The sequence below is a fragment of the Melanotaenia boesemani genome, chromosome 19 (assembly GCF_017639745.1).
Source record: "Melanotaenia boesemani isolate fMelBoe1 chromosome 19, fMelBoe1.pri, whole genome shotgun sequence".
NCBI lineage: Eukaryota > Metazoa > Chordata > Actinopteri > Atheriniformes > Melanotaeniidae > Melanotaenia > Melanotaenia boesemani.
Genome location: NC_055700.1, coordinates 4913055 through 4928422, shown reverse-complemented (window position 1 = coordinate 4928422; position 15368 = coordinate 4913055). Strand labels below are relative to the sequence as shown.

At 40.8% G+C, this 15368-nt stretch overlaps 1 protein-coding gene across 3 annotated transcripts; it reads left to right on the top strand.

Moving 5' to 3' along the window:
- The first annotated feature begins 54 nt into the window (after positions 1–54).
- helq (helicase, POLQ like) lies at positions 55–14036 on the top strand. Of its 3 annotated transcripts, none has more exons than XM_041969286.1 (19): positions 55–171; positions 843–1047; positions 1653–2283; positions 2742–2920; positions 4190–4390; positions 4485–4557; positions 4625–4722; positions 4834–4932; positions 6463–6608; positions 6687–6926; positions 7267–7408; positions 8448–8552; positions 8822–9026; positions 10011–10168; positions 10241–10339; positions 12987–13160; positions 13388–13501; positions 13575–13709; positions 13859–14036. In XM_041969286.1, the coding sequence occupies exons 2-19, from the start codon at positions 871–873 to the stop codon at positions 13940–13942; spliced, it is 3060 nt and encodes a 1019-aa protein (XP_041825220.1). In that variant the 5' UTR covers positions 55–171; positions 843–870; the 3' UTR covers positions 13943–14036. The 3 variants fall into 3 exon arrangements, 2 of the variants coding, with proteins under 2 accessions (XP_041825220.1, XP_041825219.1); XM_041969285.1 differs by having other exon boundaries at positions 55–661; XR_006008394.1 differs by having other exon boundaries at positions 55–1047; positions 13360–13501; positions 13859–13872.
- Positions 14037–15368: the final 1332 nt, after the last annotated feature.

Genomic DNA, 15368 nt, shown 5'->3' with positions numbered 1-15368 from the left:
ATGATGAGAGGTAGAGTGTGGGATAAATTATTCAGCTACGTTCACGTCCACACTCCACATCAGTAGGTAGTGGTAATACGCGTGTGTTTGCCAACTGCCGATAACATCAATAACAACGAAGAAGAAAAAGACGAAGAAGAAAAGGAAGAACCAGAAGAATAAGGAGAAAACGCCAGTTCTGCTATGAATAATTTGTAGAATTATAATTCTAATATGAATTAGAATTATAATATGTCTCTTGCGGCTATGGCATGGAGGGCTTAGAGTAACTGTTTAACAAGAAGGAATAACACTTGAACCCCTACGTTTTTATACCAGCTAAAAATTATATTTTCAAAAATAAAATGTTTAGCTCAAGTAGCATTAGCCAGCTAGCCAGGAAAACGAAAGCGGAAATGTTGGTGGGATTTCTCTCTTTCACCAACGATGACTGGTTTTCAATTTGGTTTTGAATGCGGTGCGCGGTGAACTGCATGGTTGTAACCATCTGCATGAGTTTAAGTTTAAATAGGTTTTTCGTTTAAATATTTTGGTTGTAGGACTTTTACGTAATATGAATCGTGATATATTTATGTCTATTGTTTCTTTTGCAACGAGAATAAGCGGTGGGAGACAAGAGATTACTGTTAGCTGACTACTAACTAAACCTGGTAACATTAAGGTTGGTTTGGTTTTTAACTTTTTATCTTAATATTAGCCAGTTTAACTATGTTGTATACACATCAATAACTTTGGTTATAACCCATCTAGTCAGTTCTGTGTGGGATTAAGCGTTTATAGTGTTTGTTAGCTTTTGTGTTACAGCGTCAGAGGCGTTTGTTTAGCAACTGTTTGACATGTAGGTCCAGCTGAGCCCGAACCCGCATAGGGATGAATTCCGGGAGGCTCCAAGTCAAAATAAAACGAGTTTGCGCAAGAAAAAGGTCACGGGACTTTTTAAAGACGCACCTGACACCTGCCCGAAAGATAGGAGGGGGTGTTGGATCACCGCGATGTCCCCCCAACAGGACGATCGACGCCACCATGACTGACAATCCAGCTGTGGAGGTACGCAGAAAATCATCAAACTGAAGGGAAAGATCTCAAGTCTGTCACATGGGATGATATATGTACATAGTGAACAACCAGAAAACTACATTTCCACCCCAGGAGTCTAAAAAATAGTGCCACCTCAAATAAAAACAGCCCCACCTGAGCACAAGTCTGTAGGAAGGTGCTGCATACCTGATGTGTGTGCTTCACTATTCTGGTGATATGCAACAGCTTAAAGCTCAGGAAAATATGCAGAAACATTGCCACACAGATTCCAGATTCCAAGGATTATTGGATAAGCTGGCCACAATTTACATATCTTTAATCCATTAAACAGATTTTGACCACAACTTAAACAAACTTGGATTTATACAATACCAGAAAGTGAACAGTGTTGTAGCAGCAACAACACAACAAGATCTGAAATATATTTTCATAAAAGTCTGTTGAAAGTGTATTAAAATATTTGGAGGGGAAACTGATAAATGCTCTGAACTTAGTGGTTCAGCAACCATTATTGGGTACACCAAACAATGTTTTAAAGGAAAGCTAAAATTTAAAGTAAACCTGCTCTTAACGTCATTTAAATAATTGATTAAATTCTTGCATTGTGTTTTCAGTACTGCAGCGATAGCGAGGATTTGTTCGGTGACTATGACAGCATCCTGGAGGACAGCTCTCTACTGGCGAAGCTGGACGATGCCGAAGAAAATGAAAGACGGCGAGCTGCCAACGAGCAGAACTTTACAGCTCTGCAACCGCCAAAGGATATTGTCTGGAAACGATCCTGTGAGGATTCGCTCACTAACTCCATCCTGGACGAGCTCAGAGATGAGCCCTTTAAGGACTTACCGTGCAGCCAGCTGCAGTTTCAAGAACAAATCCAAGAACAATCAAAGAGGAGCAGACTGCAGGATGGAGACAAAACATCCACACCTTTGCAAAGTGCCAAAAGGACAACTGAAGTCAGACCAAAGACAGACATGGAGGATGAAACCAGGAGAGACAGCAGAGCTCGGAGGAGCGTAGCTGACCAGCTGAAGAAGACGATGTTGGGGAATGCAGCAGCTCCTGCCACCATTTCACGGACTGCAGTGCTGAAAGAAGCAGTGGTTTCTGAGGAAATAAGTGTCGCCATGCAGGCCATGGAGACGATATCTGCCGAGACGCCCGACCTGGGGCCGTTCTTCGGACTGCCCAGCAAAGTAAAGGAGCTTATGTACAAACTGAGAGGAATCCAGAAGTTATACGGTGAGATGCTCTATCCTGTTTGCTGCTGGCAGAGTCAACCATTCAGTATTGTCTTATTTGTTGCTTTTGTTTGTCTTATTCAAAATAAACTGAATACATTTGAGTTTTGAGCCATTTATCAGACAGAAATCTATATAAAAACACTTTTTGGGAGCTAAATTGAGTGTTTTCTTTATGTTTTTTCATTCTGTAGACACATTAGTAAGAACATTAACCATTAATATACATTTTTAAGTTAAATTCAGTGGGGCAGCTTTATCAATCACTCAGCTGAATCTGAATATCAAGAACACATTAGATCTGCTCTGTTACGAAGCTGAACAGATGTGGTGTGTCCTTTTAACTCTGTCGGTTTTAGATCTTTCAGCTAATCTTCATGCAGGACCCTGATGAGCAGCGAGTGCTTTTCAGACTGATGTAGCAGAGAAGAAGAGTTATTTCTTTTGTTTGTGTGTCAGACTGGCAGGAGACGTGCTTGAACTTGGACTGCATTCAGCAGAGGAAGAACCTAATCTACTCTCTCCCCACCAGCGGAGGGAAGACTCTGGTGGCAGAGATCCTCATCCTCAGAGAGCTGCTGTGCAGGAAGAAGGACTGTCTGTTCATCTTACCATACATATCTCTGGTGCAGGAGAAGGTACTCAAACACACCTACTTGTCTCAACATGGGTGCCAACTCAAAACTCAGATCAAGGTACAGAAAACATTAATAAAAGAAGTTTAAGTCCATCAGGTTTGGAAATCTTCAAAATATTTGAATAAAATTTCAGCTGAATTTATGGTGGGTATCTTAAATCAAAACTGGAATTTATCTCATTTCCACGCCTTTATTTTAAAGACTTAAATAAGGAGCCATCTGCAAAAAGACAATAAATAGAGTATACATGGCTGTAAAGATTGTTTGAATTGAACTCAGTGGTGGGTTTCACATCTTTAAAGCAACACTGTGTAACTATTTCACCTTAAAACTCTGTTCTGATTCATTTTGATGGCACTGCCATTTACTCTGTACATTCCTGGAGCTGTCATTGTCCTGAAGCATCCCGAAGCTGAGAACCACACTGCATGTTTTTTTGTTGTTTTTTGGGTTTTTTTTTTTTCCCAGCTGGGGCATCACGTGACAGCAGCATTTTGCTTTATGGCAACACATCACACAACAGCAACTGAATATCAATAAACTGGTCATTTTTAACGTGCATCATGGCTGATTCAGCAAAGAAATGCAAGAGGACATTGTTGAAGGAAGTGAGGAAAACAAAGAGAGAAAGTAACAGAGCAAAAGAGAAGAGTCAACACAGGACTTTTCTGGCTGGAGAGAGCTCAGAGGAGAGACAGGATGAAGATGGATGCTGAATTAGCCTTCATTAGAGGGTCCCAAAAGTCCAGTAGTGTTCCTTTAAAAGACCAAAGATGCTAATTACTTTTTTTTAACATTCATTCATTCATTATATTTATATTTATATATTTCTGTGTATTTATTACTGTCTAGGTCTTCTCGTGTTCCACTTTTAATCTCAGTAGAAATTTAGAAAATTCAGGCTGAAGTAATCTTTTAGCTCACTGACAAAAGCCCAAGCGGATTAAGGTTTTTGATAGAAATGTGTCTTAAGTTATCTGTGACACACCACCAAATTGTCTTTGAAGCCGATGAGGTCTCTGGAGTGGTGATTTCTCATCCTGTGGACCTGCTTCATGTCACACATTTGGACATACGTAATGGCCTCTTTAGTTATGACCAATACTAGCAGCTAAGGTTAAATTAAGCCATAATTTAACAAAAGGCTGAGTTGAAAAACAGTCAATGTGAAGATGAGCATTTTTCTTAAAGAACAGCGCTGATAGAGCTCTGTGGGACTTCATGTCTAAACGTAGTTTCATTCGAACAGTTGCTTGGCTTTTTCTTCAGGTGCGTGGGTTGGCGAGCTTTGGCCTGGAGCTGGACTTCATGGTGGAGGAGTACGCCGGCAGCAAGGGCAAGTTTCCTCCAGTGAAGAGAAAAAGCAAAACATCCCTGTACGTCGCCACGATAGAGAAAGCCCACAGCCTCGTCAACTCCCTGATAGAGACCGGCAGGCTGGATAACCTGGGGCTGGTGGTGGTGGATGAGGTAGACACTCTTCACCGTTTGCATGAAAGCTGCTGTAGTTGTGAAATGAAAGGCAAAATATTATTGATGGAGGTTTTTCTTGTTTCTTCTGCAGCTTCACATGCTGGGTGACGGCAGCAGAGGGGCTGTGATTGAAATGACTCTGGCCAAAGTTCAGTACATGAGCAGTAAGTGTGTCTGGTCTGTTTGATGCTGTAAATAAATAAAATGAATGACACTGTTCTTTGTGTTCAGAGACGGCTCAGATTATTGGAATGAGCGCCACTTTGGGAAACATTAAGGACCTGCAGACGTTTCTGAGGGCAGAAAATTACACAAACGACTTCAGGCCTGTAAGTGATGAAATGTTTCAGAGCCAGCTGTAGAGCTGACAACATGTCTTCTCAGTGAACTGGACGTAAACCGTGCTGTTAGTTATTGTAAGCTCATTCGGCCTCTTCCAGGTTCAGTTGAAAGAATTTGTTAAACTCAACGACACCATTTGTGAAGTCGACACAAAGGAGGAGAGCTGCTTCAGATTCTCACGTCTGCTCAACTTTAAAGTGAGTTTGTTGATGTTTATGTTCTTCAGTCTGTGCTTCCTGAACGATCCTTGGTGCTGTGTTTACATTACCCTGAATTTGTTCATACACAGCTATTACGTTTCAGACTGTCTCCATCCCTTCATACAGCATTTTAAAGGTATGCTGGATCTAAGGATACAAAATAATGAAGAGTTTCAGGTGTTATTCTGTCCCATTCTACCTGCAAACATGTCTTAAGCTGTACAACAGTATGGGTTTGTCATTGTTTCTGAATTCTCCAACATTTCCTGTTGACCAGTCCAGTACCAGTACCCTCTTGCTCCTCAGTCATGTCTTTTTAATGTCTTCAGAATGTGGTTTTGCATTTTTTTTGTTTATTTTTTTTTTATGGATGTCCCAGGAAAAGACGTGATCTTGAAGGCAATATATGCTGCTGTAAAATCTTAGTAAAGTTTCCTGCATTAATACTGCCATCACAGAGGTAGAAATGAGCTCTGATCCAGCCCAGTACCATCACAGAACCCAGCTTTTGTTAACAGTCTGGATGCTCCTTTTGCTTTTGGTCCATTTCTTCCAACAAACATCTGGAATACTGATATTTCTGACCACAATCCACATTTCCTCATGTGATGGTCCATGGAAGATGCCTCTGTGTCCAGAAAGTCTGAATTATCATTTGTGAATGTAACTGTATTGTAATGCGATCCCTTGTTCATGTGGTTGATGAATGATGGTTCTTGATGTCATCTGAGGGATCAGAGATCACAGATGTCCTGTTTAGGTTTGCTCCTCCAGATTATGTGAATGGTTTATTGATATTCTGGCTGTCAGGGGGGAAATTTGTTAATCTATTCCAATCTTTCTGAAAGGAACAGTGATTTTGTAAAGAGTTCAATGATTTTCTCACACATTCATTGACAAACAGAGGATCCTCTGTTCATCTTTGCTCCCCAAAGACTTAAACTTTTATTGATGCTGCTGCTTTGTACCAAATCAAGATCACCTGACTGCTGACATTACCCTTTTAAACTATAAAAAATGATGAACTCTTCATTGCTCCAACTTGTTTTTGCATCATGTTACAGCTTGAAATGTAGGAATAGCTGTACATTAACACAGAAATCTAGTTAACTATCTCAGGTCAAATTAAATGGAAGATTGGTCTTTGCTTACATTTGTCCCAACTGTTTACATCAAAACGAAACTGTGAAAGCTGCACTTTTTTACTCAGGTTTTAAAAATATCTCCTAATATCCCTACTTCTAATAACTGTTTATGAGCTAAGCTGTATAATTTGAAAAGACCTGCAACTATAGTAAAGAAAGAGACTTTTGTGTTTAATGTTTGGCTTAAATTTATCTTTCCAGTCTGGAACAAATGCTGCTGGAATAAATGTTTAATTCTGTGACAACCTCTTCATCTCTGATTGTTAGCAGTTGTGTTGTCTTTAAATAATCCTCCAGGTTTGTCAGGCTGAGCCAGTCACTGTAGTAAGATGAATGAACATAGGTCCATAACTACAAATCCTGATCTGTCTTTAACCTGCAGTACTCCAGCGCGATGCAGAAGATCGACCCAGATCACATCATCGCTCTGGTGACTGAAATCATCCCAACACACTCCTGCCTGGTCTTCTGTCCCACCAAGAAGAACTGTGAGAATGTAGCAGGGATGATCTGCAAATACTTGAAGAAGTGAGTGGATCGTCCGTCTGTCTGCTGCTTTGCTGACCGCAGCTGCACCAGCTGCTTCACATCTCTGCTCTCTTACAGCGAGTTCCTGCAACACCGTGAGGCTGAGAAGGCTGTCCTCCTCAGAGAGCTGAGGGACAGCGGAAACGGCTCAGTGTGTCCGGTCCTTAGGAGGACCGTGCATTACGGCGTGGCCTACCACCACAGTGGACTGACCTCCGAAGAGAGGAAACTGGTGGAGGAGGCCTACTCCAACGGTGTGCTCTGCCTCCTTACATGCACCTCCACCCTGGCTGCAGGGATTAACCTTCCTGCCCGCAGGTCAGATGTGGGTTTTGTCATCTTATCTCAGGATCTAATGCTTCCTGCTGCATCTCTGTCATTTTGTTTTGAACTGTTTTCCTGTTACACATACATAACAAACAAAGCTGCTTTTCCTTTTAATGTCAGGAAGTTTCTGTCTTGTTTGCAAATGTGGATTCTGTTTGCTTACAAATAGGTGAATGTGCCACTATTTCCTATGTGAGTCCTGCAGCTTTAATCAAAAGTTTGGACACTTTCCCATTGGATTGAATAGGAAAGTGAGTCCAAGCTTTTGACTGGTACTGTAAATGAACTCTGCTTCACCTCACCTGAACAAACCTTGCTGTTTTGCCTGCAGGGTGATCCTACGCTCGCCATACATCGCAACTGACTTCCTGAAGAGGAGCCAGTACAAGCAGATGGTGGGGCGGGCCGGTCGAGCCGGGATCGACACTGTGGGGGAGAGCATCCTCATCCTGCAGGAGAAGGACAGGAACATGGTAACTCCACCCTTAAACCTCTGAAACTATCTTGTCTGCTTTTTTTCTTAATTTCTGTTTCTAATAAAAACCTTTTTAGCATAAATTTATATGTAGTTATAAACAGAAATGATAAAGTTAAAAGCTTTTTTACAGCAAGGAAAGATTTTACTAGAGAAAAGAAAAAAAACAAAACAAAATATAACTTCTTCTAAAATTTAGCAGCAAAGGAAACCAGGCCTGGATTCATAGATACATGTTTTATTGATCCTGATGGAAAAAGTAAAATTATTTATTAACATAGTGATAACAGAGGATGTTCTATGATTTTCATTTCTCAGGATAATGAATTCAGATATAAATAACCAGACTTTTACATGCTCCTTCTATATTGTTACAGGGAAGGAGGACTTCTCCATAAAATTATTGAGCCATTCATTTTGCAGAATATGAACACTGCTTTCCACAAAGACTTGACCAGATGGATTAAAATAGTCTGCACGCATTGATGCCTTATTTATGCTTTATAACAGGGGTGTCCAGCTCCGGTCCTCGGGGGCCACATAATTCCCTGCTCCAACGCATCTGACTCAAACTAATGAGCCTTCATAGGCTTTTCATTTGACTTAAATGTGTTGGAGCAGGGAAACCTGTAGGACAGTGCCTCTCAAGGACTGACTTTGGACACCCCTGCTTTATAACATGCAGGTATACTAAAATGAAGTAGACATTTGTTTCTGCACAGCTCTCTGAAGGTCCCACCACAGCTTTTCTACCAGGTTGAGCTTCGGACTTTGACTGGATCATGTCAGCACCTAGAATATTTTTTTCTGTAATTCTGTTGTAGATTTGTTGCTTTCTTGTGATCACAAAGGCGGTTTTTATAACAAGATAATTAAATTGGTATCTTGAGATTTCATTAAAGAACAATTGAAAGTCTGGACATTCTCAGCTTCCTCTGGAACCAATAAATGTTTCCTACAACAACAGAAATGATCATTATGGTACTCATTAAAATGACCTGATTCTGCTCCAAGTGACTTGTTTTCTTCTCTTTCAGGCCAAAGCTCTAGTGTGCGCTCCAATGGAAAACTGCTACAGCAACCTGATGCAGGATGATGGAAAAGGCATCCTGAGTCTCATCCTCTCTCTAATTGGATTGAATGTAAATCCTTTTTTGTAAAAGCTTTTGTGTCCAGATCTGAACAAATGAATCAGAATCAGACATTTTCATCTGGTTTTTTATTTCCTCTTAATCCTTTAAACCAGTTTGTGATGTCTGATCTACTGTGAACATTAACATCTGATCATCTGATGATGCCTGACATAAAACATTAGAACAAACCGAGACATCTTGTTTTATTTGAGCCCAAATTTAATCAAGAGTTTGATATTTTGAATATGAGTGGATGAATTGGTACTGTGTGGCTGTAGATCACCACGTCACTGCAGCAGATTCAGGACTTCCTGCGCGGGACCCTGCTGTTTGTGCAGCAGCAGCAGCTGTGTGTGGACAGGAGTTTGGGGGATGTTGTGCAGCAGTGTGTCCACACGCTGAAGGAGAAAGACCTCATCACCATCAGAGAGACAGACTCTCCAATGCTGCAGATCACCAAGCTGGGGAGAGCCACTTACAAAGGTACTCTCACCATTACTCGATTACTCCTTCAGGCACCCATTTCTGATCAAAGTGGTTCCTCGGTTTGTTTAGAGCTGGTGAGAGAGCCACTTCTAAGCTGGATCTAAGAGCTGGTTTGGTTTCTCACAGCCAGAAAGCCACAACAGAAACTCATAATTCCATCACTTTAAACATCTCCACCAGTGCATGTCTGAGCTTCTCTGTAGTGAATCTGTTGATGGCTAGAGCGCAGATACAGTTTATCTTCCCAAAATCATCTACAGATCACTGAGTTTATCATGTCTTCTCAGCAAACTGGTGTCTTAATATCCCAGTCTAGCTTTTCTGTCACTTTTAGTGTGTTTTTTTTAAACAAGCATTGATGTTAATGAAGTAAAATCAGGCATTGTAAATCTCATATGCACAGATGTGTCATCATGTAATGCAATAAAACTGAAAGATGCTGTGCTGGTTGTTTAAAGGAAACAGATCCAGAGAGTAAACTCATGTAAACTTTTATGTCTCCACCAAACTGGTCTAGTTTTTATGTACTATTGATTCAGTGTGTTGGAATTTCAACATCTTTAGAGCTAGTTTTATATGAATCATAAAACACTAACCTGCTGACATCTGGCTTCAGTTCAGTGAAAACTTGTTTTGTTAGCATTCGGCGCATCATCAACATACTGTGTTGCAGTAGTTGTAATTTTTAATTGGTCATGCCAACTGATGGTAACAACTTTAATACAACAGCTGTCTGTGACACAGCTGGCGGCTCATGCTTAGCCCTACTGTGTGTCTAGTCAGAAATAATAAATTAGTCTGATTATCTCAGAAACTGGTCCCAGCCTACAGGATGCAATGACCTGCCGTCGATTCATGTTGTCATAGTAACGGGTTTGTTCCTTGGGTAGGAGGGGGAGTAAGATGGCAGCTTCCAGCAGGGGGTGCTGCTACACAGGGATGAATTAAAGCTTTAATGAATTTGTCTCCTGTAATCCTCAGGATCTGTGGATCTGACCTACTGTGATCTTCTATACAAGGACTTGTGTAAAGGTCTGGAGGGTTTGCTGCTCAACAGTTACCTGCACCTGGTCTACCTGGTGACTCCGTATGACCTCATCGCTCAGTGCAAACCTGACTGGATGATCTACTTCAGACAGGTGCGTCTCTGTCCGACGTTGCAGAGTCTCATCCTCACCGCTACCTGCTGACCAGCTGCTTCCTGTCTGCAGTTCACCCTGCTGTCCGCCACAGAGCAGAAGATGTCTGCAGTCGTTGGAGTTCCTGAAAGTTTTGTGGCAAGAAAAGCAGCAGGGCAAACGGTGAAAAAGGTAACAACACATCAAAGTGTAGACAAACACACCTGCAGGTTTAACACAAGTCTCAGGTCAGGAACTTATTGTAAACGTAGATGAAGCTTTACACAGAAACAGGAGATGTTTTCAGCTGCTCTTATGAAAGGAGAGAGGATGAAACTCCATCAGGTGTTAAAGTCAGCCCTCCTCTCCAGAAGACACGTCTGCAGACTGTTAATGAGGCTGAAGGTTGCTGGTGCACAAATGAGTCATTTATGTTCCATTGACTTCTGTTGTTTCTGTAGTTTTGTTTTGTTCCACACTTGGGAGTGTGGAGAGAGTGAAATTGAGGTATCCTTTGGGCCACTCTTCACTAAATGATTCTTCACTCAACCTAAGAATCATAAACAACTTCTGTTCCCTGAAATTGTGTCCAGGGCTGCTGACTGTGACAGGGTTTCTTTAAAAAACCGAGTCACGTCAGTATGATCAGAAAGCAGAAGATATAACAACAACAACAAAAAAAAAGTTTGTATAAGTTTTGGAAGCAAATTAAACACGCCTGGTTGAATTATTTCTGTTACCTGATTGTAAATATTCACACCAGAGTGGGAGGAACATATAAAATCAAGAACTTTCATCATCAGCTGACATTTGTACTTTTCATAACAATTATCTGATTCATGAGAACATTTTGTCGTCCACAAACATTAAATCTCCGTCCTTCAAACGCCTCTATGGACATGCCAGTATCTTTATGAAATCTCACTATCACAGCAATGTTGCATTTAATTTTGAATAGTTCGTCGTCTGTCTTTCTCTCTTGATTACCTTACATACTTGATACAGAGTGGATGGTGGATAACGTTATAAAAACGATTTAGGATAGACTTACTTGATACACATTTAATGATCAGCGTGAATGGTCGATAATATTTCATGCAATAGTAACGTTTAGGAAACTATCTGTGGACTTTGACTGTTTGAAACAAAATGTCACCTCATCCTCAGGTTCTGTCTCACAGCCGGTTACTTTGGCAACGCGTCACAATGAAATACTCCACTCAGCTGCTTCTTGGGAATAACTTAGGATTTTAATGGTGAAAAACGACATAAATGTAATAATAATTGATTTAATATTTATTTCTTTTGTAAGTGACCATGGTATAAGCTGGATGATGCCCTTTGAGATGTCCATTATCATAAATTAATGAACTTCGCGGAAGCAACCGTTCACACCTCCGCGTCGTCCATTAATTTATGATAATGGACACCTCATCGCGCATTAACTAAGAAACTAATCTTAGATAAAGACTTAAAACCTTCGAATGAAATAGAAAATTAACCTTAACTTTGTCCTGATGAGGCTTATTTTTCCTGCCTCCTGTCTGAAATGATGAAAGTACATCTTCACAACTACAAGGGCTGGATGCATAATCTTGGTCTAAAAAAAAACTGAAACCTGTGAGATTACTACAGAAATGTCAGAATATGCCAAGATAGGTGTCTCTGTGTCAGAGTAGATTCAACACAGTAGAAAACTAGAATGGTCATCGCCTCCTAAAAGACGCCACATTACTTTTGGTGAAAACCAGAGGATAGCCCAGTTCATCTTGGAATGAGTAAAGTGATGTTTGATGAGGAACTGAGTTACAGTAGAATATGAAAAAGTTCATCTGAGCAGTTTTCCAGGTGTTTTAGTAGAGGTGTTACAAAGGTAAATATCTCAGGCAGCCATCAGCCGATAATATCTTTCCATCCAGGTCCCACGTAGCTCTTGTTTGTCTCAGACCAGCAGCTATGTTCTGCCCGGTGTGATCTGGAAAAAATTAGTCTGGAGACATTTTGTTTTCACGTTAAAATTCGCATCAATAAAAGAAAAATAAAAAGCGTGATATTTATATACTACAGTCCGTAGCGGTGGCGAAACATTGGACTGTAGCCACGTCCACCCTCATCATACAGGGTAGGAGAGACACTTCACTAACGTGGTGGCGAGATGGCAGTGATACTGTTTGTCCAAAGTGTTCACGGGTTGTTCACTGGCCTTTGGTATAGAAAAAACTGTTATGTTTGTTTATAATGTTTATCGGTTTGTGTCTCTTGGAGCTGGTGGATTGTTTAGTCGCGACTCTTCAGTCTAACTGGAGAAGTGTTTGCAACTCCCGCTGAATAAAACCAAAGCGGCTGGCGCTGTGGGAGGAGTCTGCAGCAGAGTGCTGCAATGCCAGTGGCGCTCAATTTGCAGCTGAAAACCGCGGAAAGGAAACTGCAATGGAGCAAAAAATCTGATCATTTAATTTTTATGATCGTTGAAAACCCAGATCGCCCAGCCCTACTATATCTCCTCTTTGGGGGACACAGTTGTCTTTGATTTTCTAAAATCCACAGTAAGTTCTTTGGTCTTGGATGTGTTGGATCCAGTTATTGTGGAGACACCAGTCAGTCAGATATTGATTCTCCTTTCTGTATGCCGAATCATTTGTAATCAGTCCTACAAAAGTGGTGTCGCCAGCAAACTGGATGATGCTGGTGGGATGGATGTGGGAGCAATCATGGCTAAAACACTGGATGGATGTAGTGTAAGATGTGAAGCATCACTCACCTCCTCCCACACATCACACTTCAGTGTGAGCAGCTTCTGTGGCGTCTCACTCTGCTTGTTGTTGTTGTTGTGTTTCAGGATGTGAACCTGGTGGTGGTGAACAGGATGTACCTCGCTCTGGTTCTCTTCTCTCTGCTGAAGGAAACCAACGTTTGGACCGTGGCCGACCGCTTCCAGCTGAGCCGAGGTTTCGTCCAGACGCTGCTCAGCTCTGCCTCCGCCTTCTGCTCCTGCGTGATGCATTTCACCGAGGTATCAGGACTGCAGGGGGGGGGGGGGGGGGGGGCACTGGGATGCCACCCCAGAGTCTGTAGATGATGCAGACATTGTACCCAAAATTCATAACATATAATTCATACTGGAGATGAAGAGCTTTAAATGTGTCATCTAACAGATATAGGTTGGTCTCTCTGAAAGTGGCTCCTGAACTGATCTCAGATCTGTTCCACAGTTAGTTCATCTCAGCTGTGTCTGTTCAGGAGCTGGAGGAGTTATGGCCATTCAAAGCTCTGCTCACGGAGTTGACGCGGCGTCTCAGTTACTGCGTGAAGGCGGAGCTGATTCCTCTGATGGAGGTTGCCGGAGTCACAGAGGTTGGTAGCAGCCACCTGATCTGGATTAATCTCCTCCATCATCTTTACATTCACGTTTATCTCTTCTCTCCAGGTGAGGGCTAAGCAGCTGTACAACGCCGGTTACAAGACGCCAACTCACCTGGCTAACGCCGACCCCGCCGTCCTCTGCAGGATGATAGAGAACCTCTACAAGAAACAAGCCAACCTCATGGTGGCCTCGGCCAAAGTGAGTCTGACGTCTGTCTTCGCAGAGACATGAAGGTCCCACAGTCTGATCCTGATTCAGTGTCTCTGAACCAGGACATCGTGCCCAGTTCTATAATAATAACCGTTGGACTGTTTGTGTCCATCAGATGACGTTTCTCTGTGTTCCAGATGCTTGTGAAGGAAAAAGCTGCAGCTCTTCAGGAGGAGGTGGACGAGCTGCTGACGCTGCCTGAAGACCTGCCGCAGATTTGAACCCTCAAACACGCCAGCAGAGGCGTTTTATTCTCTGTCTGCAGGCGGTTCATTTTTAAACTCAGTATCTAATTAAACTAAGGTCAAACAAAGACTCTGCTCCCTGTTTTCTTTTAGATTTCTAGAGATAAACAATAAATGATGAAGAACTTTGTTTACTTTGCTCTGGTTTAAAGGATCAGTCTGCGGTTTTTTTATCTTATACAACTCTGAACAAGATTTTTCCTCCAGCAGCTAAACGTCTAACAAACTTTTTTTTTTAGTTGTGGACAATTTTATCTGTGTGAGAATCTGCATTTCTAATGAGTGTCTACTGTAAGTTAAAATAAACTACAGCTTTTATATTTATTTTTCTTGTGTCAGTTTAGAGAAATATTTCAATGACACCATGATCACTTGTGTTGATGTGTCTCAGTTATCTGAGAACAGGTGTGTGTATCCAGGTGTGTGTATCCAGGTGTGGAACATGACTCTCATCCCTTGGTTTCATGCTCACCACATCATCCCATCACTGGAGCTCTTTTTCGATTTTCTATATTTACACAAATATTCATGATCCTGATTTTTGATAATGTTTAAATATTTGAGTAAAGTTGATCATTTTCAGACATTTTGCTTGTATATTGCATATATTTAAATTGTATGTAAGCATGTGGAAGACAGAAGAACATTATTTTTTTCTCTCTATTTAATTGACTTAGTACTTATTTAATTTTAGATTATTTATATTTTTTCTCTTTCACATATTTGTCAAGACATTTTAGTCATTTTTCCACCTTAAAGTTTTTAAATCTTATTTTTTATTTTGGGGTCTTTTGTAACCTTTTATCTTTTAATTTACAAATAAAATTAATCTGTGATATGACATTGGATAATTCAAAGAAAATGGATGGATGAAAACATTTTTACTGTCGTTTATACATCACGTGTAATACACGTTTTTATCTTGTTTAGTTTTGACATTTTTAATCTAGTTGATATTTGGAGAAACTTGAATGAATAAACATTTTTTAGTATTTTTTAACATCACAGGACAGTGTAGCATAGAAAAATTAAAAAGTATCGTTTAAAGTTATGCACATCTCGTAAATCATGGAATGAGTAGATGAGTAAAGTAATGCGAATAGAAAAACAAATTTAGTTAAGATATAAAAATGAGAGACTTTAGTGAGAAGTGTCGGAGAATTTATTTAAAATGTAAAACTTTGTCCTTCCGGGACAAGAGATCCAGCAAATGTTTGGCTGTGAAAATATCCTGATGTGTGATTATGGATATAAAGACAAACTTATATCAATAATTATAATTTTTTTTTTTTTACAGTATTCATCCACCCAGCTGTTCAGTGGAGAACTTTAGATAAATCAAATAACTAAAATGCCTTGGTGGGGAACCAGTGGCCCCTCCCGCAGGCCGTCCCGCTGGATG